Here is a 23993-nt window from a genome sequence, read left to right as displayed (position 1 = left end):
CTAAAACATGATCTAAGCAATAATCAAATATTCCATGTTTTCTGAGGGTTTAAATCACTGTGAAAATACGAAATAGCTTTCTGCAAGTGTTGGACCTAGGTTATAGGAGTTGGGGTGATAAAACGAGGAAAACACTCAAATGTAATCATTGTTTGACAGAGTACAAGTCAGAGATGAGCTTTAATGGCACAGCCTACGTGTGATAAACAACCGTAAGTAAGCAGCTGTCTGCATCTCATTTTCATCACCCCCCCTTTTCTCTCTCTCTCACACACACACACACACACACACACACACACACACACACACACACACACACACACACACACACACACACACACACACACACACACACACACACACACACACACACACACACACACACACACACACACACACACAAGAGTATGTGGACACTCCTTCAAATGAGTGAATTTGGCTATTTCAGCCACACCCGTTGCTGACAGGTGTATAAAATCGAGCACACAGCCATGCAATCTCCATAGACAAACATTGGCAATAGAATGGCCTTACAGAAGAGCTCAGTAACTTTCAAGTGGCTCCGTCAATAGGATGCCACCTTTTCAACAAGTCAGTTCATCGACCTGCTAGAGCTGCCCCAGTCAGCTGTAAGTGCTGTTATTGTGAAGAGGAAATGTCTAGGAGCAACAACGGCTCAGCCATGAAGTGGTAGGCCACACAAGCTTACAGAATGGGACTGCCGAATGCTGATGCTCCTAAAAATCGCCTGTCCTCGGATGCAACACTCACTACTGAGTTCCAAACTGCCTCTGGAAGCAACGCCAGCACAAGAACTGTTCGTCGGGAGCATCATGAAATGGGTTTCCATGACCAAGCACCCACACACAAGCCTATGATCACCATGCGCAATGCCAAGCATCGGCTGGAGTGGTGTGAAGCTCGCAGCCATTGATGAATCACGCTTCACTTCATCTGTCAGTCTGACGGACAAATCTGGATTTGGCGGATGCCAGGAGAATGCTAACTGCCAGAATTCATAGTGCCAACTGTAACGTTTGGTGGAGGAGGAATAATGGTCTGGGGCCGTTTTTCATTGTTCGGGCTAGGCCCCTTAGTTTAAGTGAACTACAGCATACAATGACATTCTAGATTATTCTGTGCTTCCAACTTTGGGGCAACAGTTTAGGGAAGGCCCTTTCCTGTTTCAGCATGACAATGCCCCAGTGCACAAAGCGAGGTCCATACAGAAATGGTTTGTCGAGATCGGTGTGGAAGAACTTGACAGACCTGCACAGAGCTCTAACCTCAACCCCATCATGTCGAGATCGGTGTGGAAGAACTTGACAGACCTGCACAGAGCCCTAAACCTCAACCCCATCAAACACCTTTGGGGCAAATTGGAACACCGACTGCGAGCCAGGCCTAATTGTCCAACATCAGTGCCTGACCTCAGTAATGATCTTTTGGCTGAGTGGAAGTAAGTCCCCGCAGCAATGTTCCAACATTTAGTGGAAAGCCTTCCCAGAAGAGTGGAGGCTGTTATAGCAGCAAAGTGGGAACCAGCTCCATATTAATGCCCATGATTTTGGAATGAGATATTCGATGAGCAGGCATCCACATACTTTTGGCCATATAGTGTACTAACACATTCTCCCAGTCAGACGTCTTGTATTGAGCCCCACAACTCCCTTTTCGAGCGCTCATGTCTCTGCTTGTAGGGGGTGGCCTTTTTGTCACAGCACTAAACAATAGCAAATTGTCATGATCAGAGTGCATCTTCGCCAGCCTCTAATCAAAATGGCTGCCAGTGCACCCTGGGGGGAGAGGGGGAGCTGGGAGGGAGCAGCCTGAGGTGGTGGGAACCTATTAACACTTCAGACTGCCTTCGGTGTTTCCGATCCGCCACTTTAGACCCAGGCTTATTAGAGCCACATTGCATGAAATTTGTTGAATTTCCCCTGTCTAATTCACCCCTCCCTCCTGCTCTCTCTCTCTCATTCACCCCCCTCCTCCATTGTCCCTGGGCTGTTTCCCACTCAGAGGAGGAAGCGTCCAATCTCTCCCCAGTAACCCAGTGGGTCGCTGTGGCAATGGCTCTTAATAACAATAACAGGCCTGATAAATAAATATTATCTGGTGGAGGAGGAGTCGCTGACACTCGCCGGGGCTAAATGGGGGGACAAACTCTCACACACAGGCATATTCAAACAGCCCAGTATCCTTTCACAGGAAGAATGAGAGGAGAGGAGAGGAGAGGAGAGGAGAGGAGAGGAGAGGAGAGGAGAGGAGAGGAGAGGAGAGGAGAGGAGAGGAGAGGAGAGGAGAGGAGAGGAGAGGAGAGGAGAGGAGAGGAGAAAGGGACAAGACATCACAACACGATACAACACGAGAGCGGAAAGGAGACGTGACGTTAGGAGGACAGAGAAGAGGAGAGGAAAGGAAACGTGACGTAAGGAGGACAGAGAAGAGGAGTGGATGAGGTGGGGAGAGCTGGGTTGGTTGTTGTTTCCAGGGCTCTGGGGATGAGAGCTGGTGTTGTGGGAGCCTCTGCTGGAGGTCTCTGGGGTATTACAATGAGGAGGGGCCTCAGTCTGCCTGTCTGGAGCCTGATTGGTTCCTACAACACATCTAGCCTTTTCCTTGTGTAAAAACAAAAGTAAAAAAACGCTGTCAAACGAAATGTGCAGTGCTGTGGTGAACATGGCCCGGAATAACCTTTTTTCTTATCATATAATCATTTAACTATTCCCTCTAACCGTTAGCCCTGTGTTCACTGTTTGACAGTGGAAGAGTGTGTGAGGATGCTCTTCTCCCTTTCTGTCCCCCATTTCCCACGACAAAACATGACCTCAGGAAAAAGGATCCAAGTAAAGTCGAATCAGTCTGAGGAATTACCATCTGTCCAGATGGGCAGGCCTGAGTTACAGAGTGAAGAAGGGGTGTGTGAGTTTTTGATAACTTCATGGATTCTCTTCTGAATATATACATCAATGGAAATTAGATTCACTAATATACTGGTTGGTTTTATTTTTTCTATGTGGACATGTTTTGAATAAAGAGCATGCGTGAGCGTGTGTGTGTGTTTGTGTGTGTTTGTGTGTGTGTGTTCATACATGTGCCTGTGTGTGAGAGTGTACCTTAGTAGAGTTTCACATCTATCTGAAATCCACCACGCCAGACTGCCCTTCCTCTGTGCCCACCTGCCCACCCCAACACTCCTACTGACCCACAGCTATCCTGTAGACACACACCCACCTTCGCACCCCAACACTCCTACTGACCCACAGCTATCCTGCAGACACACACCCACTTGTCCACCCCAACACTCCTACTAACCCCACAGCTATCCTGCAGACACACACCCACCTGTCCACCTCAACACTCCTACTAACCCCACAGCTATCCTGCAGACACACACCCACCTGCCCACCTCAACACTCCTACTAACCCCACAGCTATCCTGCAGACACACACCCACCTGCCCACCTCAACACTCCTACTAACCCCACAGCTATCCTGCAGACACACACCCACCTGCCCACCTCAACACTCCTACTAACCCCACAGCTATCCTGCAGACACACACCCACCTGCCCACCTCAACACTCCTATTAACCCCACAGCTATCCTGCAGACACACACCCACCTGCCCACCTCAACACTCCTACTAACCCCACAGCTATCCTGCAGACACACACCCACCTGTCCACCCCAACACTCCTACTGACCCCACAGCTATCCTGCAGACACACACCCACCTGCCCACCTCAACACTTAAACCCCTACAACTCATCCAGAACGCCGCAGCCCGTCTGGTGTTCAACCTTCCCAAGCTCTCTCCACTTGCTTCCAGTTGAAGCTCGCATCCGCTACAAGACCATGGTGCTTGCCTACGGAGCTGTGAGGGGAACGGCACCTCAGTACCTCCAGGCTCTGATCAGGCCCTACACCCAAACAAGGGCACTGCGTTCATCCACCTCTGGCCTGCTCGCCTCCCTACCACTGAGGAAGTACAGTTCCCGCTCAGCCCAGTCAAAACTGTTCGCTCCTCTGGCCCCCCAATGGTGGAACAAACTCCCTCACGACGCCAGGACAGCGGAGTCAATCACCACCTTCCGGAGACACCTGAAACCCCACCTCTTTAAGGAATACCTAGGATAGGATAAGTAATCCTTCTCACCCCCCCCTTTAAGATTTAGATGCACTATTGTAAAGTGACTGTTCCACTGGATGTCATAAGGTGAATGCACCAATTTGTAAGTCGCTCTGGATAAGAGCGTCTACTAAATGACTTAAATGTAAATGTAAATGTAAACACTCCTATTCTGCAGGCACACAGTCACACAGACACCGCAACACTCTTACTGACTCCACAGCTATCCTGCAGACAGACAGAGACAGACAGACAGACAGACACCCCAACACTCCTACTGACCCCACAGCTATCCTGCAGACAGACAGACAGACAGACAGACAGACAGACAGACAGACAGACAGACAGACAGACAGACAGACAGACAGACAGACAGACAGACAGACAGACAGACAGACAGACAGACAGACAGACAGACAGACAGACAGACAGACAGACAGACAGACAGACAGACAGACAGACAGACAGACAGACAGACAGACAGACAGACAGACAGACAGACAGACAGACAGACAGACAGACAGACACCCCAACAGTCCTACTGACCCCACAGCTATCCTGCAGACAGATAGACACCCCAACACTCCTTCTGACCCCACAGCTATCCTGCAGGCACACAGACATACAGTCACACAGATATACAGTCACACAGACACCACCACCCCCACCACAAAAAAAGCAATAGAGCTCTCGTCAATCTCCACCCCACCCCCAGCTCTACACCCAAACCCTGTCCCCTGTCCCTATCCACTGAGAGAGGGCGCAATCTGTCACACCTTGGCACTGCCAACCGCTATACCCCCATGAGGAGTGTATCTCGGACCCCTCCTCCCCTCCTCTCATCCTCTTTCCTCTTATCGTCTCTCCTCTCCTCTCCCCCTCTGGCATGTGCTCGCTTCATTAATCTCCATTATAAAACAGAAGTTAGTTAATGTCTCTGAGGCTTGGCGGCTGCAACACCCTGCCTGCCACAGGGATCTTTGGCAACCCCCTCCCGCCCGATGCCTCAAACCCACACACATAGAGACACACACACACACATTCCTGCCTCTACACACTGGTGTGTGTGTGTTTGCCACAGTCGGTCTCTCCTATTTTCATTAGGCAATGACAGACACAACAGCCTTCTCAAGGTAACGACACCTTCGAGGCCTTACTACTGCTCGTTGGTGCTACTCTGCTTCGGTTTGCGTGTTTTTTGTATGTTTTTGTGTGTGTGTGTGTGTGTGTGTGTGTGTGTGTGTGTGTGTGTGTGTGTGTGTGTGTGTGTGTGTGTGTGTGTGTGTGTGTGTGTGTGTGTGTGTGTGTGTGTGTGTGTGTGTGTGTGTGTGTGTGTGTGTGTGTGTGTGTGTGTGTGTGTGTGTGTGTGCGTTCAATTATTTGAAGTGTGTGGCCAGTTTCTGATGCTAAGAACAACCCCCTAAATAACCCCAATCTTGAAAACAAATGCAAAGAAAAGACTCTTGGAGGACATTCTCCAGAGTATTATCGCAGAATAAATGAAGCACTTCGTTATGTACAGAAATTCCTCAGCTCACTAATCTACAATGGATTTAGCTAATTAAATCCAGACAATAACAACAATTAGATAACCAACTAAGAACAGGCTGCCTGTTCTAAGAACAGGCTGCCTGTTCTGAGAACCTTTAGATAACCAATTAAGAACAGGCTGCCTGTTCTGAGAACCTTTAGATGACCAATTAAGAACAGGCCGTCTGTTCTGAGAACCTTTAGATAACCAACTAAGAACAGGCCATCTGTTCTGAGAACCTTTAGATAACCAACTAAGAACAGGCCATCTGTTCTGAGAACCTTTAGATAACCAACTAAGAACAGGCCATCTGTTCTGAGAACCTTTAGATAACCAACTAAGAACAGGCCATCTGTTCTGAGAACCTTTAGATAACCAACTAAGAACAGGCCAACTGTTCTGAGAACCTTTAGATAACCAATTAAGAACAGGCCATCTGTTCTGAGAACCTTTAGATAACCAACTAAGAACAGGCCATCTGTTCTGAGAACCTTTAGATAACCAACTAAGAACAGGCCATCTGTTCTGAGAACCTTTAGATAACCAATTAAGAACAGGCCATCTGTTCTGAGAACCTTTAGATAACCAATTAAGAACAGGCCATCTGTTCTGAGAACCTAATTCCATGTAATGTTACTTGACTTGGACCATTGAAAATACATCACAGAATTTGTGACATAACAGTGAGGGTTATCTATGCCTAGGTCTTGTGGTCCTGTAGCTGTTGGGACGGGGGTGGGAGGCATGTGTGTGGACGTGAGAGATGGGCCTTGCACTGCCTTGTTGTGAACCACACACACATACACCCACACACACACACACACACACACACACACACACACACACACACACACACACACACACACACACACACACACACACACACACACACACACACACACACACACACACACATATCCACATTCACACTCATACCCCCCCCTCCCTTACACACACATACACCCCACCCTCCCAACACCCATATACCCACACATGCACACACACCCCTCCCTATAGCGACGAGGAGAGACAACGCCATTGGATTCCTGTCAGCGCAAGTGCCGGCAATCAGAGCGCGGTGCTTTAACGCCGCTGAAAGCTCAGCCCCAATCAATACGGTAATGCACTGCCTCCCAGTTATCATCATAATCTCTTATCACTGGCCCACACCTCTGAGGGGAGAGGGGGGATGGAGGGAGGGATGGAAGGATGCAGGAGTAGAGGGATGGAGAGATAGAGGGGGGATGGATGGAGGGATAGAGGGATGGAGGGATGGTGGGAGAGAAGCATCGTGACGGCTCATTCAATAATCACCTCAGCCAATGATCTGAAAGATTGAGGAGATGAAGATACTACAGTCGTTTCAATGGTGTGTAAAATGCTGGTTTATAGTGCTAGTACAAAGTGTGAGTGTCACTTGAATTCAATATAAGGGTAGTATCTTGATTCTTGAAATTACCCATTTGCAATATGAATAAACATCAAACATGGAATATGCAAGGGTGTAAAGATTCCCTTCATACTCTAGTAGAGAGAGAGAGAGAGAGCACCTCACCACCATGAAGGGGGAAGGAGAGGGGACTTGACGGAGGACAGGAGGGAAAGAAAGGAGAATTCTCTCCTCCATCCTCAATGGGTCAACTGCCAGGACGGGATGAGAAGTTGGCCCTACAAGAGACTCCCTCCCTATGTGTGAGCAGGAAGAGTCTGTTCCCAGCCTCTATCCTGGAAGCCTCGACACTGATGTCTTTAAAGCCCTTTCTACCTTACACCGGGGGGAAAACAGGTTTTAGCTAGTGTATGTCTCTCTTTTATGACTTCAGACAGAGGTGGAAATCATTTCATCCACCATGCTCCATGCTCTCATCTGTATCCAGGCCAAGAGGGAAAGGCACATACTGTATTCTGGAAGCGACAGACCACACATCTAGAGAGTGAACGTCTCTTTAGGGTACTTAAGAGCTCCAGGTGGAATAACTCACAAGAAGAACGATATGAAAGAGTAGGAATTATAGAATATCCTAAACTGACTGGGGTCATCTTCAAGTCAGGTCGATTGAGGAAATGAATTCCAATTTGACTCATGAGTTTGAAAATGCCTGCCATTTTCTATGAGGATTTCTTTTCTCTCCAATTCATGACTTGGGGCAGCAGGTAGCCTAGTAGTTAGAGTGTTGGGCCAGTAACCGAAAGGTTGCTAGATCGAATCCACAAGTTGCCAAGGTAAAACTCTGTTGTTCTGCCCCTGAACAAGGCAGTTAACCTACTGTTCCTAGGCCGTCATTGAAAATAAGAATTTGTTCTTCACTGACTTGCCCAGTTAAGCAAAGGTTAAATAAAAATTCAAAAAAACACCCTTGAACTTCTGTATCTACAAATTGAATTACAATTCATAACCTATCAACTGGAAACCCAGCCTATGTCACTTCCTCTCAGGGCTACTTTTAATGTGCAGTACTATATAATATTTTAGTGACAATACAAAATAGTATTTCTCTCAAGGAATTGTATGTCTTTACTATTACAGAAAGACATTAATAAGTGCCTTTTTCATGTGAAAATGTTATGGAATGTGCCTTTATCATACTGCAAATTAACTGCATCCTACTTATCAAACATTGGACTGAACATGAGCAAAATCTCTCCCGTAACTCTTCTACCCATCTCACCTAACCCAACCCCCTGAGCCCCAGCCCGTGCCCCTAGCCCCCAACGCCCCAGTCCTCCTTGCGTCTGCCAGACATATTCCACCTATTTTCTTCCACTGCTTTCCAGGAGCTCAATTATGGGAGGATGGCTCCCTGGTTCCAGAGGTTCCCGGAGAGAAGGGATCAGCAGACACCGGGAGAAGAAGCCTTCCGACAGGTCCCTTAACAATGATAAATCACCCTTTGCCTGGCTATGCACAGTCGTCCTGCAGCCACCTAGCTGCAACACAAAGGGAGCGCTACCTCTAGCTATCTCTAGCTATCTCTAGCTACCCCCCCCCCCCCAGACGATCCCACAGGTGAAAAAGCCGGATGTGGAGGTCCTGCGCTGGCGTGGTTACATGTGGTCTGCGGTTGTGATGCCGGTTGGATGTACTGCCAAATTCTCTAAAACAACGTTGGAGGCAGCTTATGGTAGAGAAATTAACATTCAATGGTCTGGCAACCACTCTGGTGAACTGCACGCTCTGCCAATTGCATGCTCCCTCAAAACTTGAGAAATCTGTGGCATTGTGTTGTGTGACAAAACTGCTATTGTCCCCAGCACAAGGTGCACCTGTGTAATGATCATGCTGTTTAATGAGCTTCTTGATATGCCACACCTGTCAAGTAGATGGATTATATTGGCAAAGGAGAAATGCTCACTAACAAGGATGTAAACAAATTTGTGCACACATTTTGAGATAAATAACCTATTTGTGCATATGGAACATTTCTGGGATTTTTTATTTCAACTCATGAAACCAACACTTTACATGTTGCGTTTATATTTTTGTTCAGTGTAGATTAGAGCACAAACTAACAGCTCAGGTCCTGGACTAGATATAGGGAGTGCAGGCTTTTGTTATAGACCAGCACTAACATTGCATTGAATATAATTGCCCCATTAACACTGGCAGTTGATTCAGATGTAATGGCCAAACAGGCGACAAACACATCTAGCCTAAGAGTTCATATAAGGCCAGAACATGCTTTTTCAGCTGTTAACAAATGTTGGCCGACAAGACAGCAAAATCTTCACCTTGGTTAGGTTTTTAGCTCAGTCTCCATTTGTTTATCTGCTCTGTATCAAAACAGGCCTCCCGTATGGCCGTATCTTAGGAAAATAGGCCCTCCACATGTAAGGACCGCATCACCATCCAGGTGTCTATTTAAGAGGATTCATAGGCCGTTAAACTTGCCGTGACCTGGGAATGGGTCTTCTACCGCAAAGATCCTGGACCTCGCAAATATGCTGCTGCCTCCCATGCTGAGCAATGAGGGAAGGCTAGAGCTTAAACCACATATCCTCCATAGATCTGGATGGGGAAGTGTCTGCTTGCAGCCAAGGCAGACTGGAAATGAAATTAGAGGCGAACTGATCCAGCCCCAGCCTCCGAGGTCATCAGTGACCAGTTGGCCATGCTTTAGCCCCGGTCTGCTCTGTCTGTCTATCACTGGGGCTAGGGTTCCAGCTCTGGGACCGGCTCGTTGGAGAAGTACGACTGCCAACCTCCTAATCTAATCACTCAAATGGGGTTTCTCAGCTACAAAGGAAAACATCAAAAACCAACAGCCAGTGTTTTCCCCTATCATTATTTACATGGAATCCCACTTATTCTCACCCTTCCAGACTTGCTCTGTTGCTTCCTGCTTAAAGAAAATGACTTCAATTTGACTTCAATTGGTTCCAATAGCAAGTGTTGGTGCCTATAGCCTCAATGTAGCTTGGGGTAGCTTTGCTCTCTGCCTAAGAGACTCTACAAATGGTCCTGACCAACCTTTCCATCCTTCAAGAAAAGCAAAGGAGAGAGGATAACAAAGGGATGAAATGTCAGCGTTATACTGTTCCAGAGTGGCCGTGTGAGTCTTTCCTGACAAGCCACATTGGGTGAGAACAATGAGGTACTTCACGAACAGCAAGCTTTTCCGTGTTAGTCTGGTTGTTATTTCCTTCTGTCTAAAATGTCGAGAAAGCTAGCGGCTGAAGAGAAGACGGAGGAAAATCTATACGCTTATTGAGTTTTCTTTTGAATAAATAAATATATAACGGCTGATGGGGACATTCTCCCTCCGCCACAAATCAGGGCATGAAAGGGGCCAGACAATATATGCTCGCTAATAGTATCAATTTACAAATAAACTGGTTTTTTGGTGACTGGATCTCAGATGTCAGATTTTGATAAATGGTTTCAATTTGGCAGCTGTTTTAGACTGTCAGGCCCCATCTGATCGTATCCCTCTTACAGCAGTTCCCTGCCCAAAACAATCTCACTCATTTAGTGGTGCACCTTTTTAGGGGGAAAATAATCTTTTCATACTAACCAGGCGGCAAACCGCCCAGGGCACCTGACGGCTGCCTGTGTTCTTGGCCCTGCCTAATGTGTGTGTGCGTGTGTGCGTGCTTGCGTGCATCTACACTGAGTTTACAAAACATTAGGAACACCTTCCAAATATTGGGTTGCACCCCCTTTTGCCCTCAGAACAGCCTCAATTTGTCAGTACTTGGACTTTACAAGGTATCGAAAACATTCCACAAGGATGCTGGCCCATGTTGACTCCAATGCTTCCCACTTTTGTGTCAAGTTGACTGGATGTCCTTTGGGTGGTGGTCCGTTCTTGATACACGCGGGAAACTGTTGAGAGTGAAAAACCCAGCAGCTCTGCAGTACTTGACACACTCAAACCGGTGCCCCTGGCACCTACTACCATACCCCGTTCAAAGGCACTTAAATATTTTGTCTTGCCTATTCACCCTCTGAATGGCACACATTCACAATCCATGTCTCAATTGTCTCAAGGCTTAAAAATCCTTCTTCACCCTGTCTCCAACCCTTAATCTAGACTGATTGAAGTGGATATAACAGGTGACATCAATAAGGGATCATAGCTTTCACCTGGATTCACCTGGTCAGTCTATGACATGTTTTGTACACTCAGTTTATGTGTCTACACGTATGCATGGAATGAAGATATATTTGTATAAGCAGTGACTTTGCATCTGCATGTTTGTTACTACCTCAAACCTAAAAATAACAAGACCAGAAACACTGTCTCAAACTCTACAACACCAATACAACACTCATATAAACACCTGTTTCCAATTGTACAAGTTATCAGAACAATGTGCCCCTTGGCATCGGAGTATGTTCCAAAGGCCAGGTCCATATTGAGTGGAACAAATGAATCCAGTCTAACATATCTGGTTTGCCCTCTATAAACTCAGTCTATATGGTCTGGGTGGTCTTTGGAGTAACAACAGGGGATGATGTACTCCTTGGTGTCCTCTGAGGCGTATCACTGACCTTAGGTAACCTCTCAGGATCTCCTGGGTGTCTGGGGATGACTTTCTGTAGCCTCTGGAAGCCGTAGTCGATGGTAGGCTCATTCAAGGCTGGAAAGAGAGAGAATTATCATGGTTAGAATATTGCTGAGTGATATCTCTACAAACCAAATGGAGTGGCTCAAACATCCATTGCTCTTCTATAGCTTCCAATAGCACATTTTAATCGTGTTTTTAAAAAATATTTGTACATCTGTTTGCCTATGTAGACCTTCTGAAGGACTTATGATGACCTTATGAAGGTATTATGTCACATTCTAGAGTAGCATATCTCCCCTGCCTGGCTGTCCTGCCCTGATACAGGAGCTCTACAATGGCCTTGTGTCAGCCCATCTCTTCCCCCACCGGCATGTCTCCCTCTTTATTCTACTGCTGTTTATTAAGCGTGAGACCTTCTACTCAACCTGTCCCAGTCACTCACCCTTTCACAGAGCATTCCTAACTAATTCAATTGCACCGCCCTCACTCTAAGCCCCTCACATACCCTCCTTTGTATTTCATTACCCCCCCCCCATTTGAAAACAACACAATCTCCGTTCTTCTCCGTTTCGATACGAAGGGGAAAAGAGAAACACCCGGAAATGAGTTAGGGAGATAGTTCTCCATAATCAAGCCCATTAATCATAAAAGGCTGTCAAATTTGACTTTGGGGACAATTTGTCAGCCTTCTTGCCCTGTAAGGATGATTGACACACCAAATGCCAGTAAGTAGAATAGCTAGTTTGCACTAATATGCATAACCGGCGCTTTCATGAATAAGAATAAGGTGGCAGCAGCAGCAGCGCAGGGTCTTTTCAAAGGCCCGCTGCTGTTTGTTGCGAGTGGCAAATAGATGTTATTACCATTATAACAATATTTGTTTTCTTTCCTCAGGAATGGGCACCCGCGAGCTGCTAAATCAAATTTGTTGGAGGCCCGTTTCACACCAAGGGAAGGAGAAAAGGGCTTTCAGGCTGGGGCTGGGTGGGGATGTTATCTGAAGGGTGACGGAGCCTACACGTTCACTCTCCACACAGACTGCCATTTTGAATCTCTGCCCCTGGCTCCTGAGAGGCCTGGAATGGATTACTCTCTCATGGACGATTTCCCCCTTGTTGGGATGAAGAGGGGATAGTCTACTTTGAAACCAAACGGATGTCTTTGGATAATAAGGTATTCCTAAGGCCTTGTCAGAGCGTTAAGGCAGAGTATTGGGAAAGGGAATTTCAACACAGACAGGGAGAATTCTAAAAACAGCCATCTACCAAGAGAGTAGGACAAGTGAGAGAACAAGTGAAGGAGAGAAGGAATGGACACACACAGGAGGAGGGAGGGAGGGAGGGAGGGAGGGAGGGGGGGAGGGAGGGAGGGAGAGAGAGAGAGAGAGAGAGAGAGAGAGAGAGAGAGAGAGAGAGAGAGAGAGAGAGAGAGAGAGAGAGAGAGAGAGAGAGAGAGAGAGAGAGAGGCAGAAAGAGAATCTCATCTCGCCGGGGAGACTGGAGGGTAGTCGAGCAGACGTCTCTCCCTCTACTGCCCCCCAGAAATTAAGACCATTACTTCCCCTTATTAAAATCCCCTAGCACTTTGACCCCAGCGCCCCATTGGCTGCCTGTAGGCCCCTGTCCTCTCAGCCAATCGATACGGCTGCCTTCTTGCAAAGAGCCTGAGTAATTGGAGAGCGCCGACGCGCTGCGCGAACCCTGACCCCCTACGCATTACATACCCCATATGAAGATAGATTGCCTGATTTAGTGTAAACATATGCTGCAATTCCAGCCATCAGTGCCACTTTCTCCATCGTAATTTGTATTGATTTTTTCCCCCCAGCCATCTTCGTGTCTTTGCGGTGTCTGACGTTTGGATTTTTTCAAAGGGGAAAGATAATGCAGTTCGGTGGGAAGAGGAGACGAGAATACGAGTGAGGGAGAGAGAGGGAGAAAGAGAGAGAGAGGGGTCGGCGAGGTATCATTTTTTATTTATTTAACCATCCAATTATTGCCCTCGATTTCTCCCTCTCTCCATGAAAGTGATCAAACAGTCGACTGGGGTCTCACTAAACAGAGCGTTGTTATTAGGTGACCACTCGACTGGGACAAAAGGGAGGGAGAGGGTGAATGGGATTTCCACTAACACACTCAACCAAGGCTGAGAGGAGTGGTGGTGAAACATGATCCCAGATCACACAACAGCACTAGGTACAGTAGATAGCACTAGGTAGATAGCACTAGGTAGATAGCACTATGCAGATAGCACTAGGTAGATAGCACTAGGTAGATAGCACTATGCAGATAGCACTAGGTAGATAGCACTAGGTAGATAGCACTAGGTGCAGTAGATAGCACTAGGTGCAGTAGATAGCACTAGGTAGATAGCACTGGGTAGATAGCACTGGGTACAGTAGATAGCACTAGGCAGATAGCACTAGGTAGATAGCACTAGGTACAGTAGATAGTACTAGGTAGATAGCACTAGGTAGATAGCACTAGGCAGATAGCACTAGGTAAATAGCACTAGGCAGATAGCACTAGGTAAATATCACTAGGCAGATAGCACTAGGCAGATAGCACTAGGTAGATAGCACTAGGCAGATAGCACTAGGCAGATAGCACTAGGTAAATAGTACTAGGCAGATAGCACTAGGTAGATAGTACTAGTAGATAGCACTAGGTAGATAGCACTAGGCAGATAGCACTAGGTAAATAGCACTAGGTATATAGCACTAGGTAGATAGCACTAGGCAGATAGCACTAGGCAGATAGCACTAGGCAGATAGCACTAGGTAGATAGCACTAGGCAGATAGCACTAGGTAGATAGCACTAGGCAGATAGTGCTGGTGACAGCAGAACACTATACAAGTCAGACAGAAGTTTTTGGGTTAAGGAGAATAATCTAGTCCAAATTGGAGGCTTTTAAATCAGCAGATGCTACATACATTTTGGGATTTATAAATGAATGATATGTAAGCATTGATTCTTGAAGAATATAACTTAGAAATGCCTCATAAGCTTAGTTCAACTGTCGTACCCCATCAGATCTAAAATATAACCTTGTTTTACGCCAATGTTTGTAAACAAAGTAAATGTAAACAAACACTATATAGCCTCATAACATGGTTCAAATTCTAAATTTGATATAATGGATGGTCAGTCCTTGCATCCATAGCTCTGTCAGAGCGATTACATTTATCTAGCCGCATCCCTCAGCTTTTAACCAAACCAAAGGGGGGGATGCCGCTTTGTTTCTACTGCTGATTGCTACTTTAAGGTCAGATAAACCATATATCTGCAATATTCATGAATTGGCATTAGGCATGATAATGTTCATTTGATCATCACCTTAAGTGTCATGTCTTCTACCTTCATACTCTGACATCGTTCTGACAAAATGGAGGCTTTGAAGTGCTTTGAGAGACTAGTCAAGGATCATATCACCTCCACCCTACCTGACACCCTAGACCCACTCCAATTTGCTTACCTCCCCAATAGGTCCACAGACGACGCAATTTCAATCACACTGCACTCTGCCCTAACCCATCTGGACAAGAGGAATACCTATGTAAGAATGCTGTTCATCGATTACAGCTCAGCATTTAACACCATAGTACCCTCCAAACTCGTCATTAAGCTCGAGACCCTGAGTCTCGACCCCGCCCTGTGCAACTGGGTCCTGGACTTTCTGACGGGCCGCCCCCAGGTGGTGAGAGTAGGAAACGACACCTCCACCCCGCTGATCCTCAACACTGGGGCCCCACAAGGGTGCGTTCTCAGCCCTATCATGTACTCCCTGTTCACCCATGACTGCGTTGCCATGCACGCCTCCAACTCAATCATCAAGTTTGCAGACGACACTACAGTGGTAGGCCTGATTACCAACAACGACTAAATGGCCTACAGGGAGGAGGTGAGGGCCCTCGGAGTGTGGTGTCAGGAAAATAACCTCACACTCAATGTCAACAAAACAAAGGAGATGAAACAGCAGAGGAAAAAGCAGAGGGAGCAGCCCCCTTTCCACATCGACGGGACAGTAGTGGAGAAGGTGGAAAGATTTAAGTTCCTCGGCATACACATCACGGACAAACTGAAATGGTCCACCCACACAGACAGCGTGGTGGAGAAGGCGCAACAGTGCCTCTTCAACCTCAGGAGGCTGAAGAAATTTGGCTTGTCACCAAAAACACTCACAAGCTTTTACAGATGCACAATCGAGAGCATCCTGTCGCTATCTTCTAGAAGGCGAGGTCAGTACAGGTGCATCAAAGCTGGGACCGAGAGAGTGAAAAACAGCTTCTATCTCAAGGCCATCAGACTGTTAAACAGCCATCACTAACATTGAGTGGCTGCTGCCAACATACTGACTCAAATCTCTAGCCACTTTAATAATTACAAATTGGATGTAATAAATGTATCACTAGTCACTTTAAACAATGCCACTTTATATACAGCATTTCAAGGTCCTGGAGTGGCCTAGCCAGTCTCCAGATCTCAACCCCATAGAAAATCTTTGGATGGAGTTGAAAGCCTGTGTTGCCCAGCAACAGCCCCAAAACATCACTGCTCTAGAGGAGATCTGCATGGAGGAATGGGCCAAAATACCAGCAACAGTGTGTGAAAACCTTGTGAAGACTTACAGAAGACTTGTGAAGACTCTGTCATTGCCAACAAAGGGTATATAACAAAGTATTGAGATAAACTTTTGTTATTGACCAAACTTATTTTCCACCATAATTTGCAAATCAATTAATTAAAATTCCTACAATTTTATTTTGTGGATTTTTTTTCTAATTTTGTCTGTCATAGTTGAAGTGAACCTATGATAAAAAAAATACAGGCCTCTCTCATCTTTTTAAGTGGGAGAACTTGCACAATTAGTGGCTGACTAAATACTTTTTTTGCCCCACTGTAATGTTTACATACCCTACATTCCTCATCTCATATGTATATACTGTACTCTATACCATCTACTGCATCTTGCCTATGCAGTTTAGCCATCTCTCATCTATATATTTATATGTACATATTCTTATTCATTCCTTTACACTTGTGTGTGTATAAGGTAGTTGTTGTGAAATTGTTAGATTCCTTGTTAGATATTACTACACGGTTGGAACTAGAAGCACAAGCATTTCGCTACACTCGCACTAACATCCGCTAACCATGTGTATGTGACCAAAAACATTTGATTTGATTTGATTTGCAAAACTAAATTCCCATTTTATCTTAAAAGTGCAATATATCATCTTTCAATCCATGTGACAAACCTCCACACATTGAGCCAGATGTCCTAACCTATTTCTAGAGGTTTAAGAGGAGGATACCTAAAGCTCCCTCAAAATCAATTCCCATGTTGCTCTCTCTCTTATTTCAAACAGCTCTGCTTTCCAAAGGACCCAAACGACTTCAGTTGGCAGGAGCAAGAGGTTCATTCAGAGGTAAAACAGTGTACCTCTACAAGGTCAGCGTGATCAGAGGGGATGCTCAACTAACCCCCCCCCCCCCAATCTAACAAATATGGAAAACATGGTAAAGTAAAACTGGGCCAATATTCTTAAATACATTCCTTTCCTTTGCTGCTACTGGGGTATTGGATAGGTGTTCAACTACAGAACTTTCACTAATAAAGTCCTTTCAGATTGGTCGTCTAGAATAGGAAGTCAGTTAATATTATTGGAACGTAGCCATTGTCTCACTGCTCTTTTACAATCAGTCTCACGGGTGGTAGGGACTAAGGCTCCCAAGCTTTAAAAACGTTTGCATGCTCAAATGGGGCCTTGGCAGAATATATATATATATACATTCATTCAGCATATGTTTACATCCTCATTCTCCAACGTGTTTACATCTATTTATGTGCTTTTCCTCACCGCCGCTGCCCTTCCTAACACTTAAGTGGCTTCTGCTTTTCTACTTGGCTTCTAGCTGATTCTGTACATATTTACCAGATATTGCTGATGGATAGAATATGCACTTTGGGAGTCCTTTTTCTTCATCTTGCACAGTCATGTCCCCGATGAGGATCATCCCGAAACCCATAAATCTCCACTATCCTCCTCCACCACACTCAGCTCATAGGCTCTCCGTGAATTGTCCTTCATTGCACTTATCATTTCAAATTCCATATGAAATATACCATCAAGTCCCAAGCCCACGTCCAACGCCCGACTGACAGAACAGGGGATACGGGGGATTTGGAGCGGCTTGCATCCCAGAGCAGCATGGGCTTAATCTTTATTTATGTTATGCGTCATCGCTGTGTCTACAGGTGTGTGTATCAGATCATTTTCTCCCTTCCTTCTGGGGGAAGAAATTGTCAGACGCACAACAGTGTGAGCAGAAGGACTCATCTGACTCTGCTATGTGTAGCCTGCTGGGGGTTGTGTAGCCTGCTGGGGGTTGTGTAGCCTGCTGGGGGTTGTGTAGCCTGATGGGGGTTGTGTAGCTTGCTGGGGGTTGTGTAGCCTGATGGGGGTTGTGTAGCCTGATGGGGGTTGTGTAGCCTGATGGGGGTTGTGTAGACTGCTGGGGGTTGTGTAGCTTGCTGGGGGTTTGGTAGCTTGCTGGGGGTTGTGGAGCCTGCTGGGGGTTGTGTAGCCTGCTGGAGGTTGTGTAGCCTGCTGGGGGTTGTGTAGCCTGCTGGGGGTTGTGGAGCCTGCTGGGGGTTGTGGAGCCTGCTGGGGGTTGTGTAGCCTGCTGGGGGTTGTGTAGCCTGCTGGGGGTTGTGGAGCCTGCTGGAGGTTGTGGAGCACCGACCTGTTGACAAGCATCTAAAGCCCACTGCTACACACAATGCACTATGCTATTGATTTACCCCTTTCATCCCTCTCTCTCGCTCTCTTTAATTTGTCCCTCATTCAAAATAAGATGAAATTGTGACACACATGCATACAAACATACAATGAAAAACATCCAGTCTGACTTGCTATACAATATTTTTTGTCAGCGTAAACAGTTGATATCCCCAAACATTTATCCACCAGCATCTACACTGCACTGTACATACTGTACAACAAACTCAATACATAGACCTATAGTACACACCATTCCCCCCCAACACACACACACACACACACGCACACACACGCACACACACATACACACACCCATCACAGTGAAAGCATAGAAAATAAATTCAAAGCAAAAGGCTTGATCAATCACCCGGGCCCGCCACTCCAACACTCCGACCTCCCCCACCTTGCGATCGATGCTCATAGAAATTTCATGAACTTTAAACTGTGATTGACAGACAGACGGACGGGCCCCAGACAGACGTGGCATACTGGCCTCTTTAAAGTGGTGAGCCACCAGGGAAGATGAAGGGGCCTCGTCCAGCCAGTTCCCTCACCAAACACACACTTTTAATTAAGACTAAAACACTTTGGCGTTATGGCAACATTTACCCAGACTGATGTACACTCTATGGCTCCTATGACCTCTACTTGCCCCTGTCTGACACCACTCCAGACCACTAAGCCCTGTCTGACACCACTCCAGACCACTAAGCCCTGTCTGACACCACACTAGACCACTAACGTCTCTGACACCATTCTAGACCTCTAACCTCTGCCTGACACCACACTAGACCACTATCCCCTGTCTGACACCACACTAGACCACTAAGCCCTGTCTGACACCACACTAGACCACTAAGCCCTGCCTGACACCACACTAGACCACTATCCCCTGTCTGACACCACACTAGACCACTAACGTCTCTGACACCACACTAGACCACTAACATCTCTGACACCATTCTAGACCTCTAACCTCTGCCTGACACCACACTAGACCACTATCCCCTGTCTGACACCACACTAGACCACTAACGTCTCTGACACCACACTAGACCACTAACGTCTCTGACACCACACTAGACCACTAACATCTCTGACACCATTCTAGACCTCTATCCCCTGTCTGACACCACACTAGACCACTAACATCTCTGACACCATTCTAGACCTCTAACCTCTGCCTGACACCACACAAGACCACTAAGCCCTGTCTGACACCACACTAGACCACTAAGCCCTGTCTGACACCACACTAGACCACTAAGCCCTGTCTGACACCACACTAGACCACTAAGCCCTGTCTGACACCACACTAGACCACTAAGCCCTGTCTGACACCACACTAGACCACTAACGTCTCTGACACCACACTAGACCACTAACATCTCTGACACCATTCTAGACCTCTAACCTCTGCCTGACACCACACAAGACCACTATCCCCTGTCTGACACCACACTAGACCACTAAGCCCTGTCTGACACCACACTAGAGCAATAAGCCCTGTCTGACACCACACTAGACCACTAACCCCTGTCTGACACCACACTAGACCACTAAGCCCTGTCTGACACCACACTAGACCACTAAGCCCTGTCTGACACCACACTAGACCACTAAGCCCTGTCTGACACCACACTAGAGCACTAAGCCTTGTCTGACACCACACTAGACCACTAAGCCCTGTCTGACACCACACTAGACCACTAAGTTACTGGCGGAAGATTCCTTTTTTATTGGAAAGAACAGTGTTCTCCATTGAGGGAATTCTCTTCCACAGAGACATGCCACATTTCATATATTAAAGACACAGATCTGCTCTTCTCTAAGGAGGGGACTTGTGGAACAAATGTCAGATAATTTGCGTTTCTGTGGGGACATTTTAGGCTGTGACTCAAAAATAATAACTTATCAGGTGTGTGTGGGGGGGGCGTATTTCTTTGAGGCAAACACTTTGCCAGCCTTGTCACTCCAGTCTAGTCAAGGCACCAAGGAGGTAATTATTCACTAGCTGATTAACATATCTCACCACTGAAGCGGATGCACACTCTAATCACAAGGGTTGCGTCATTCTCGGATCTCACAGGAGACAAGTGAGACAACAGAAGGGAGTGGGTGTGTTTCTGTCACCTCCACTTCTCTCCATGCTCTAGAGGACAACAATCTATGTGATGTTCCTCTGCGTCTATGTGAAGAAACTACATGTTTGATCCGACTGTCGTTCAGTGCAATACTGTAGGTATAGGGTGGGGGGTATGTATGCTCAATCATGTGGAAATCTACAGTACAACAAAATTAGGAAAAAAATTGACACATGGTTAAAAAATGTGTCTTGCTATACAGTACATGCAAGTTGATACCACACATGCTTATGCATAATTACCTCCATGTGTTGCAGTGAGAGTAATTAAACAATAAAAGTGCAGTAGTCAATTAGTCAGCTTACAGTACTTCAAAAGAAATTGTCAACAGAGAAGGGAAAAGCCAACACAACGGTGAGGAAGTAAAATATTTTACAGAGGTTCAAAATCGACTCTACGGCGAAGCTAAGGTATTACTCACTCCTTTGTTACATGTTCACAAGACCTTCAGCATTCCATATGGAATATTTTGCTAATGTGTTCCATGTGTTCAGCCTGTGTGAGAGAGAAAGAGAGAGACAGACACACAGACAGACAGACAGACAGACAGACAGACAGACAGACAGACAGACAGACAGACACAGAGACAGACAGACAGACAGACAGACAGACAGACAGACAGACAGACAGACAGACAGACAGACAGAGAGAGAGAGAGAGAGAGAGAGAGAGAGAGAGAGAGAGAGAGAGAGAGAGAGAGAGAGAGGAGAGAGAGAGGAGAGGAGAGGTAGGTAGGTAGGTAGGTAGGTAGGTAGGTAGGTAGGTAGGTAGGTAGGTAGGTAGGTAGGTAGGTAGGTAGGTAGGTAGGTAGGTAGGTAGGTAGGTAGGTAGGTAGGTAGGTAGGTAGGTAGGTAGGTAAGGTGCCATTGTTTTCCCCTCACAGTGATAGGAACACTGCCCAACACCAAGGCAATATGAAAAAACAGTGACTGACCATGCTGAAAACCTCTTAATGGTTTAGTGGTGTTTTAAAGAGCTTGAGAGGTAGTGGGCACCAGGTCTCCTTTACGCCACACAACAATCAGGTCCCAACACCAGCTCCTGCTCTGCCATTGGCTGCCATCTTTTTCCGAATAACCTCATCCAAACCAGCACCGAAACAATTGCCAAACATCAGATTAACCCAAATAAAAGTCTATGTAGCTTGAACTGGCTTCTCCCCCCACTTCAGTCTAACACCCAACCTCTGATATGCTCATAAAGAGAGTTAAACTCAGCAAAAAAGAAATGTCCCTCTTTTAGGATCCTGTTTTTCAAAGATAATTCATAAACATACAAATAACTTCACAGATCTTCATTGTAAAGGGTTTAAACACTGTTTCTCATGCTTGTTCAACGAACCATAAACAATTAATGAACATGCACCTGTGGAATGGTCGTTAAGACACTAACAGTTTACAGACGGTAGACAATTAAGGTCACAGTTATGAAAACTTAGGACACTAAAGAGCCTTTCCACTGACTCTGAAAAACACCAAAAGAAAGATGTCTAGGGTCCCTGCTCATCTGCGTGAACGTGCCTTAGGCATGATGCAAGGAGGCATGAGAACTGCAGATGTGGCCAGGGCAGTAAATTGCAATGTCCGTACTGTGAGATGCCTAAGACAGTGCTACGGGGAGACAGGACAGACAGCTGATCGTAGACCACGTGTAACAACACCTGCACAGGATCGGTACATCCAAACATCACACCTGCGGGGCAGGTACAGGATGGCAACAACAACTGCCTGAATTACACCAGGAATGCACAATCCCTCCATCAGTGCTCAGACTGTCCGCAATAGGCTGAGAGAGGCTGGATGAGGGCTTGTAGGCCTGTTGTAAGGCAGGTCCTCACCAGACATCACCGGCAACAACGTCGCCTATGGGCACAAACCCACCATCGCTGGACCAGACAGGACTGTCAAAAAGGTTTTGTCTCACCAGGGGTGATGGTCGGATTCTCATTTATCGTCGATGAACGTTACACCGAGGCCTGTACACTGGAGCGGGATTGATTTGGAGTGGAGGGTCTGTCATGGTCTGGGGCAGTGTGTCACAGCATCATCAGACTGAGCTTGTTGTCATTACAGGTAATCTCAACGCTCTGCATTACAGGGAAGACATCTTCCTCCCTCATGTGGTACCCTTCCTGCAGGCTTATCCTGACATGACCCTCCAGCTTGACAATGCCACCCGCCATACCGCTCGTTCTGTGTGTGATTTCCTGCAAGACAGGAATGTCAGTGTTCTGCCATGGCCAGCGAAAAGCCCGGATCTCAATCCCATTGAGCACATCTGGGAGATGTTGGATTGGAGGGTGAGGACTATGGCCATTCCAAAATCTGGGAATTTGCAGGTGCCTTGGTGGAAGAGTGGGGTAACATCTCACAAGAACTGGCAAATCTGGTGCAGTCCATGAGGAGGAGACTTAATGCAGCTGGTGGCCACACCAGATACTGACTGTTACTTTTGATTTTGACCCCCCCTTTGTTCAAGTACACATTATTCCATTTCTGTTAGTCACAGGTCTGTGGAACTTGTTCAGTTTACGTCTCAGTTGTTGAATCTTGTTATGTTCATACAAATATTTACACATGTTAAGTTTGCTGAAAATAAACGCAGTTGACAGTTAGAGGAAGTTTATTTTTTTGCTTTTTGAGTTTATAATGTTTTTGCTCTCATTTTTAAACTCTCCATTCCTTTGTGTTATTCTTCTTTTATTCTGCTAAGTGTGAACCATATGAACATGAACCATATGATCGCCCTTTCACTCTCTCGCTTTCTCTCTCTCTCTCTCTCTGTATATATATCCTTCTCAATCCCTCTTTCTCTCCTTCTCTCTCTCTCTCTCTCTCTCTCTCTCTCTCTCTCTCTCTCTCTCTCTCTCTCTCTCTCTCTCTCTCTCTCTCTCTCTATCATTATCTCTCCCTGTCTCCCTCTCTCTCTCTCTCTCTATCATTATCTCTCCCTGTCTCCCTCTCTCTCTCTCTATCATTATCTCTCCCTGTCTCCCTCTCTCTCTCTCTCTATCATTATCTCTCCCTGTCTCCCTCTCTCTCTCTCTATCATTATCTCTCCCTGTCTCCCTCTCTCTCTCTCTCTCTCTATCATTATCTCTCCCTGTCTCCCTCTCTCTCTCTCTATCATTATCTCTCCCTGTCTCCCTCTCTCTCTCTCTCATTATCTCTCTCTCTCTCTCTCTATCATTATCTCTCCCTGTCTCCCCTCTCTCTCTCTATCATTATCTCTCCCTCTCTCTCTCTATCATTATCTCTCCCTGTCTCTCTCTCTCTCTCTATCATTATCTCTCCCTGTCTCTCTCTCTCTCTCTCTCTATCATTATCTCTCCCTGTCTCCTCTCTCTCTCTCTATCATTATTATCATTATCTCCCTGTCTCTCTCTCTCT

The 23993-nt window shown here is 46.4% G+C and overlaps 1 protein-coding gene across 9 annotated transcripts in view; it reads right to left on the bottom strand.

Annotated features, from left to right (window-relative positions):
* The window catches only part of LOC123993439 (transcription factor COE3-like), a 107300-nt gene that overhangs the window by 11319 nt on the left and 71988 nt on the right, over positions 1 to 23993 (bottom strand). For all 9 annotated transcript variants that reach the window (XM_046295593.1, XM_046295594.1, XM_046295596.1 and 6 more), the window contains exon 11: positions 11659 to 11747. In XM_046295593.1, the coding sequence (XP_046151549.1) occupies positions 11659 to 11747 (89 nt within the window). The remainder of the gene's footprint in view (positions 1 to 11658; positions 11748 to 23993) is intronic.

This window comes from Oncorhynchus gorbuscha, linkage group LG13 (assembly GCF_021184085.1).
Source record: "Oncorhynchus gorbuscha isolate QuinsamMale2020 ecotype Even-year linkage group LG13, OgorEven_v1.0, whole genome shotgun sequence".
Taxonomy (NCBI): domain Eukaryota; kingdom Metazoa; phylum Chordata; class Actinopteri; order Salmoniformes; family Salmonidae; genus Oncorhynchus; species Oncorhynchus gorbuscha.
This window is presented reverse-complemented; position numbering and strand designations above follow the sequence as displayed.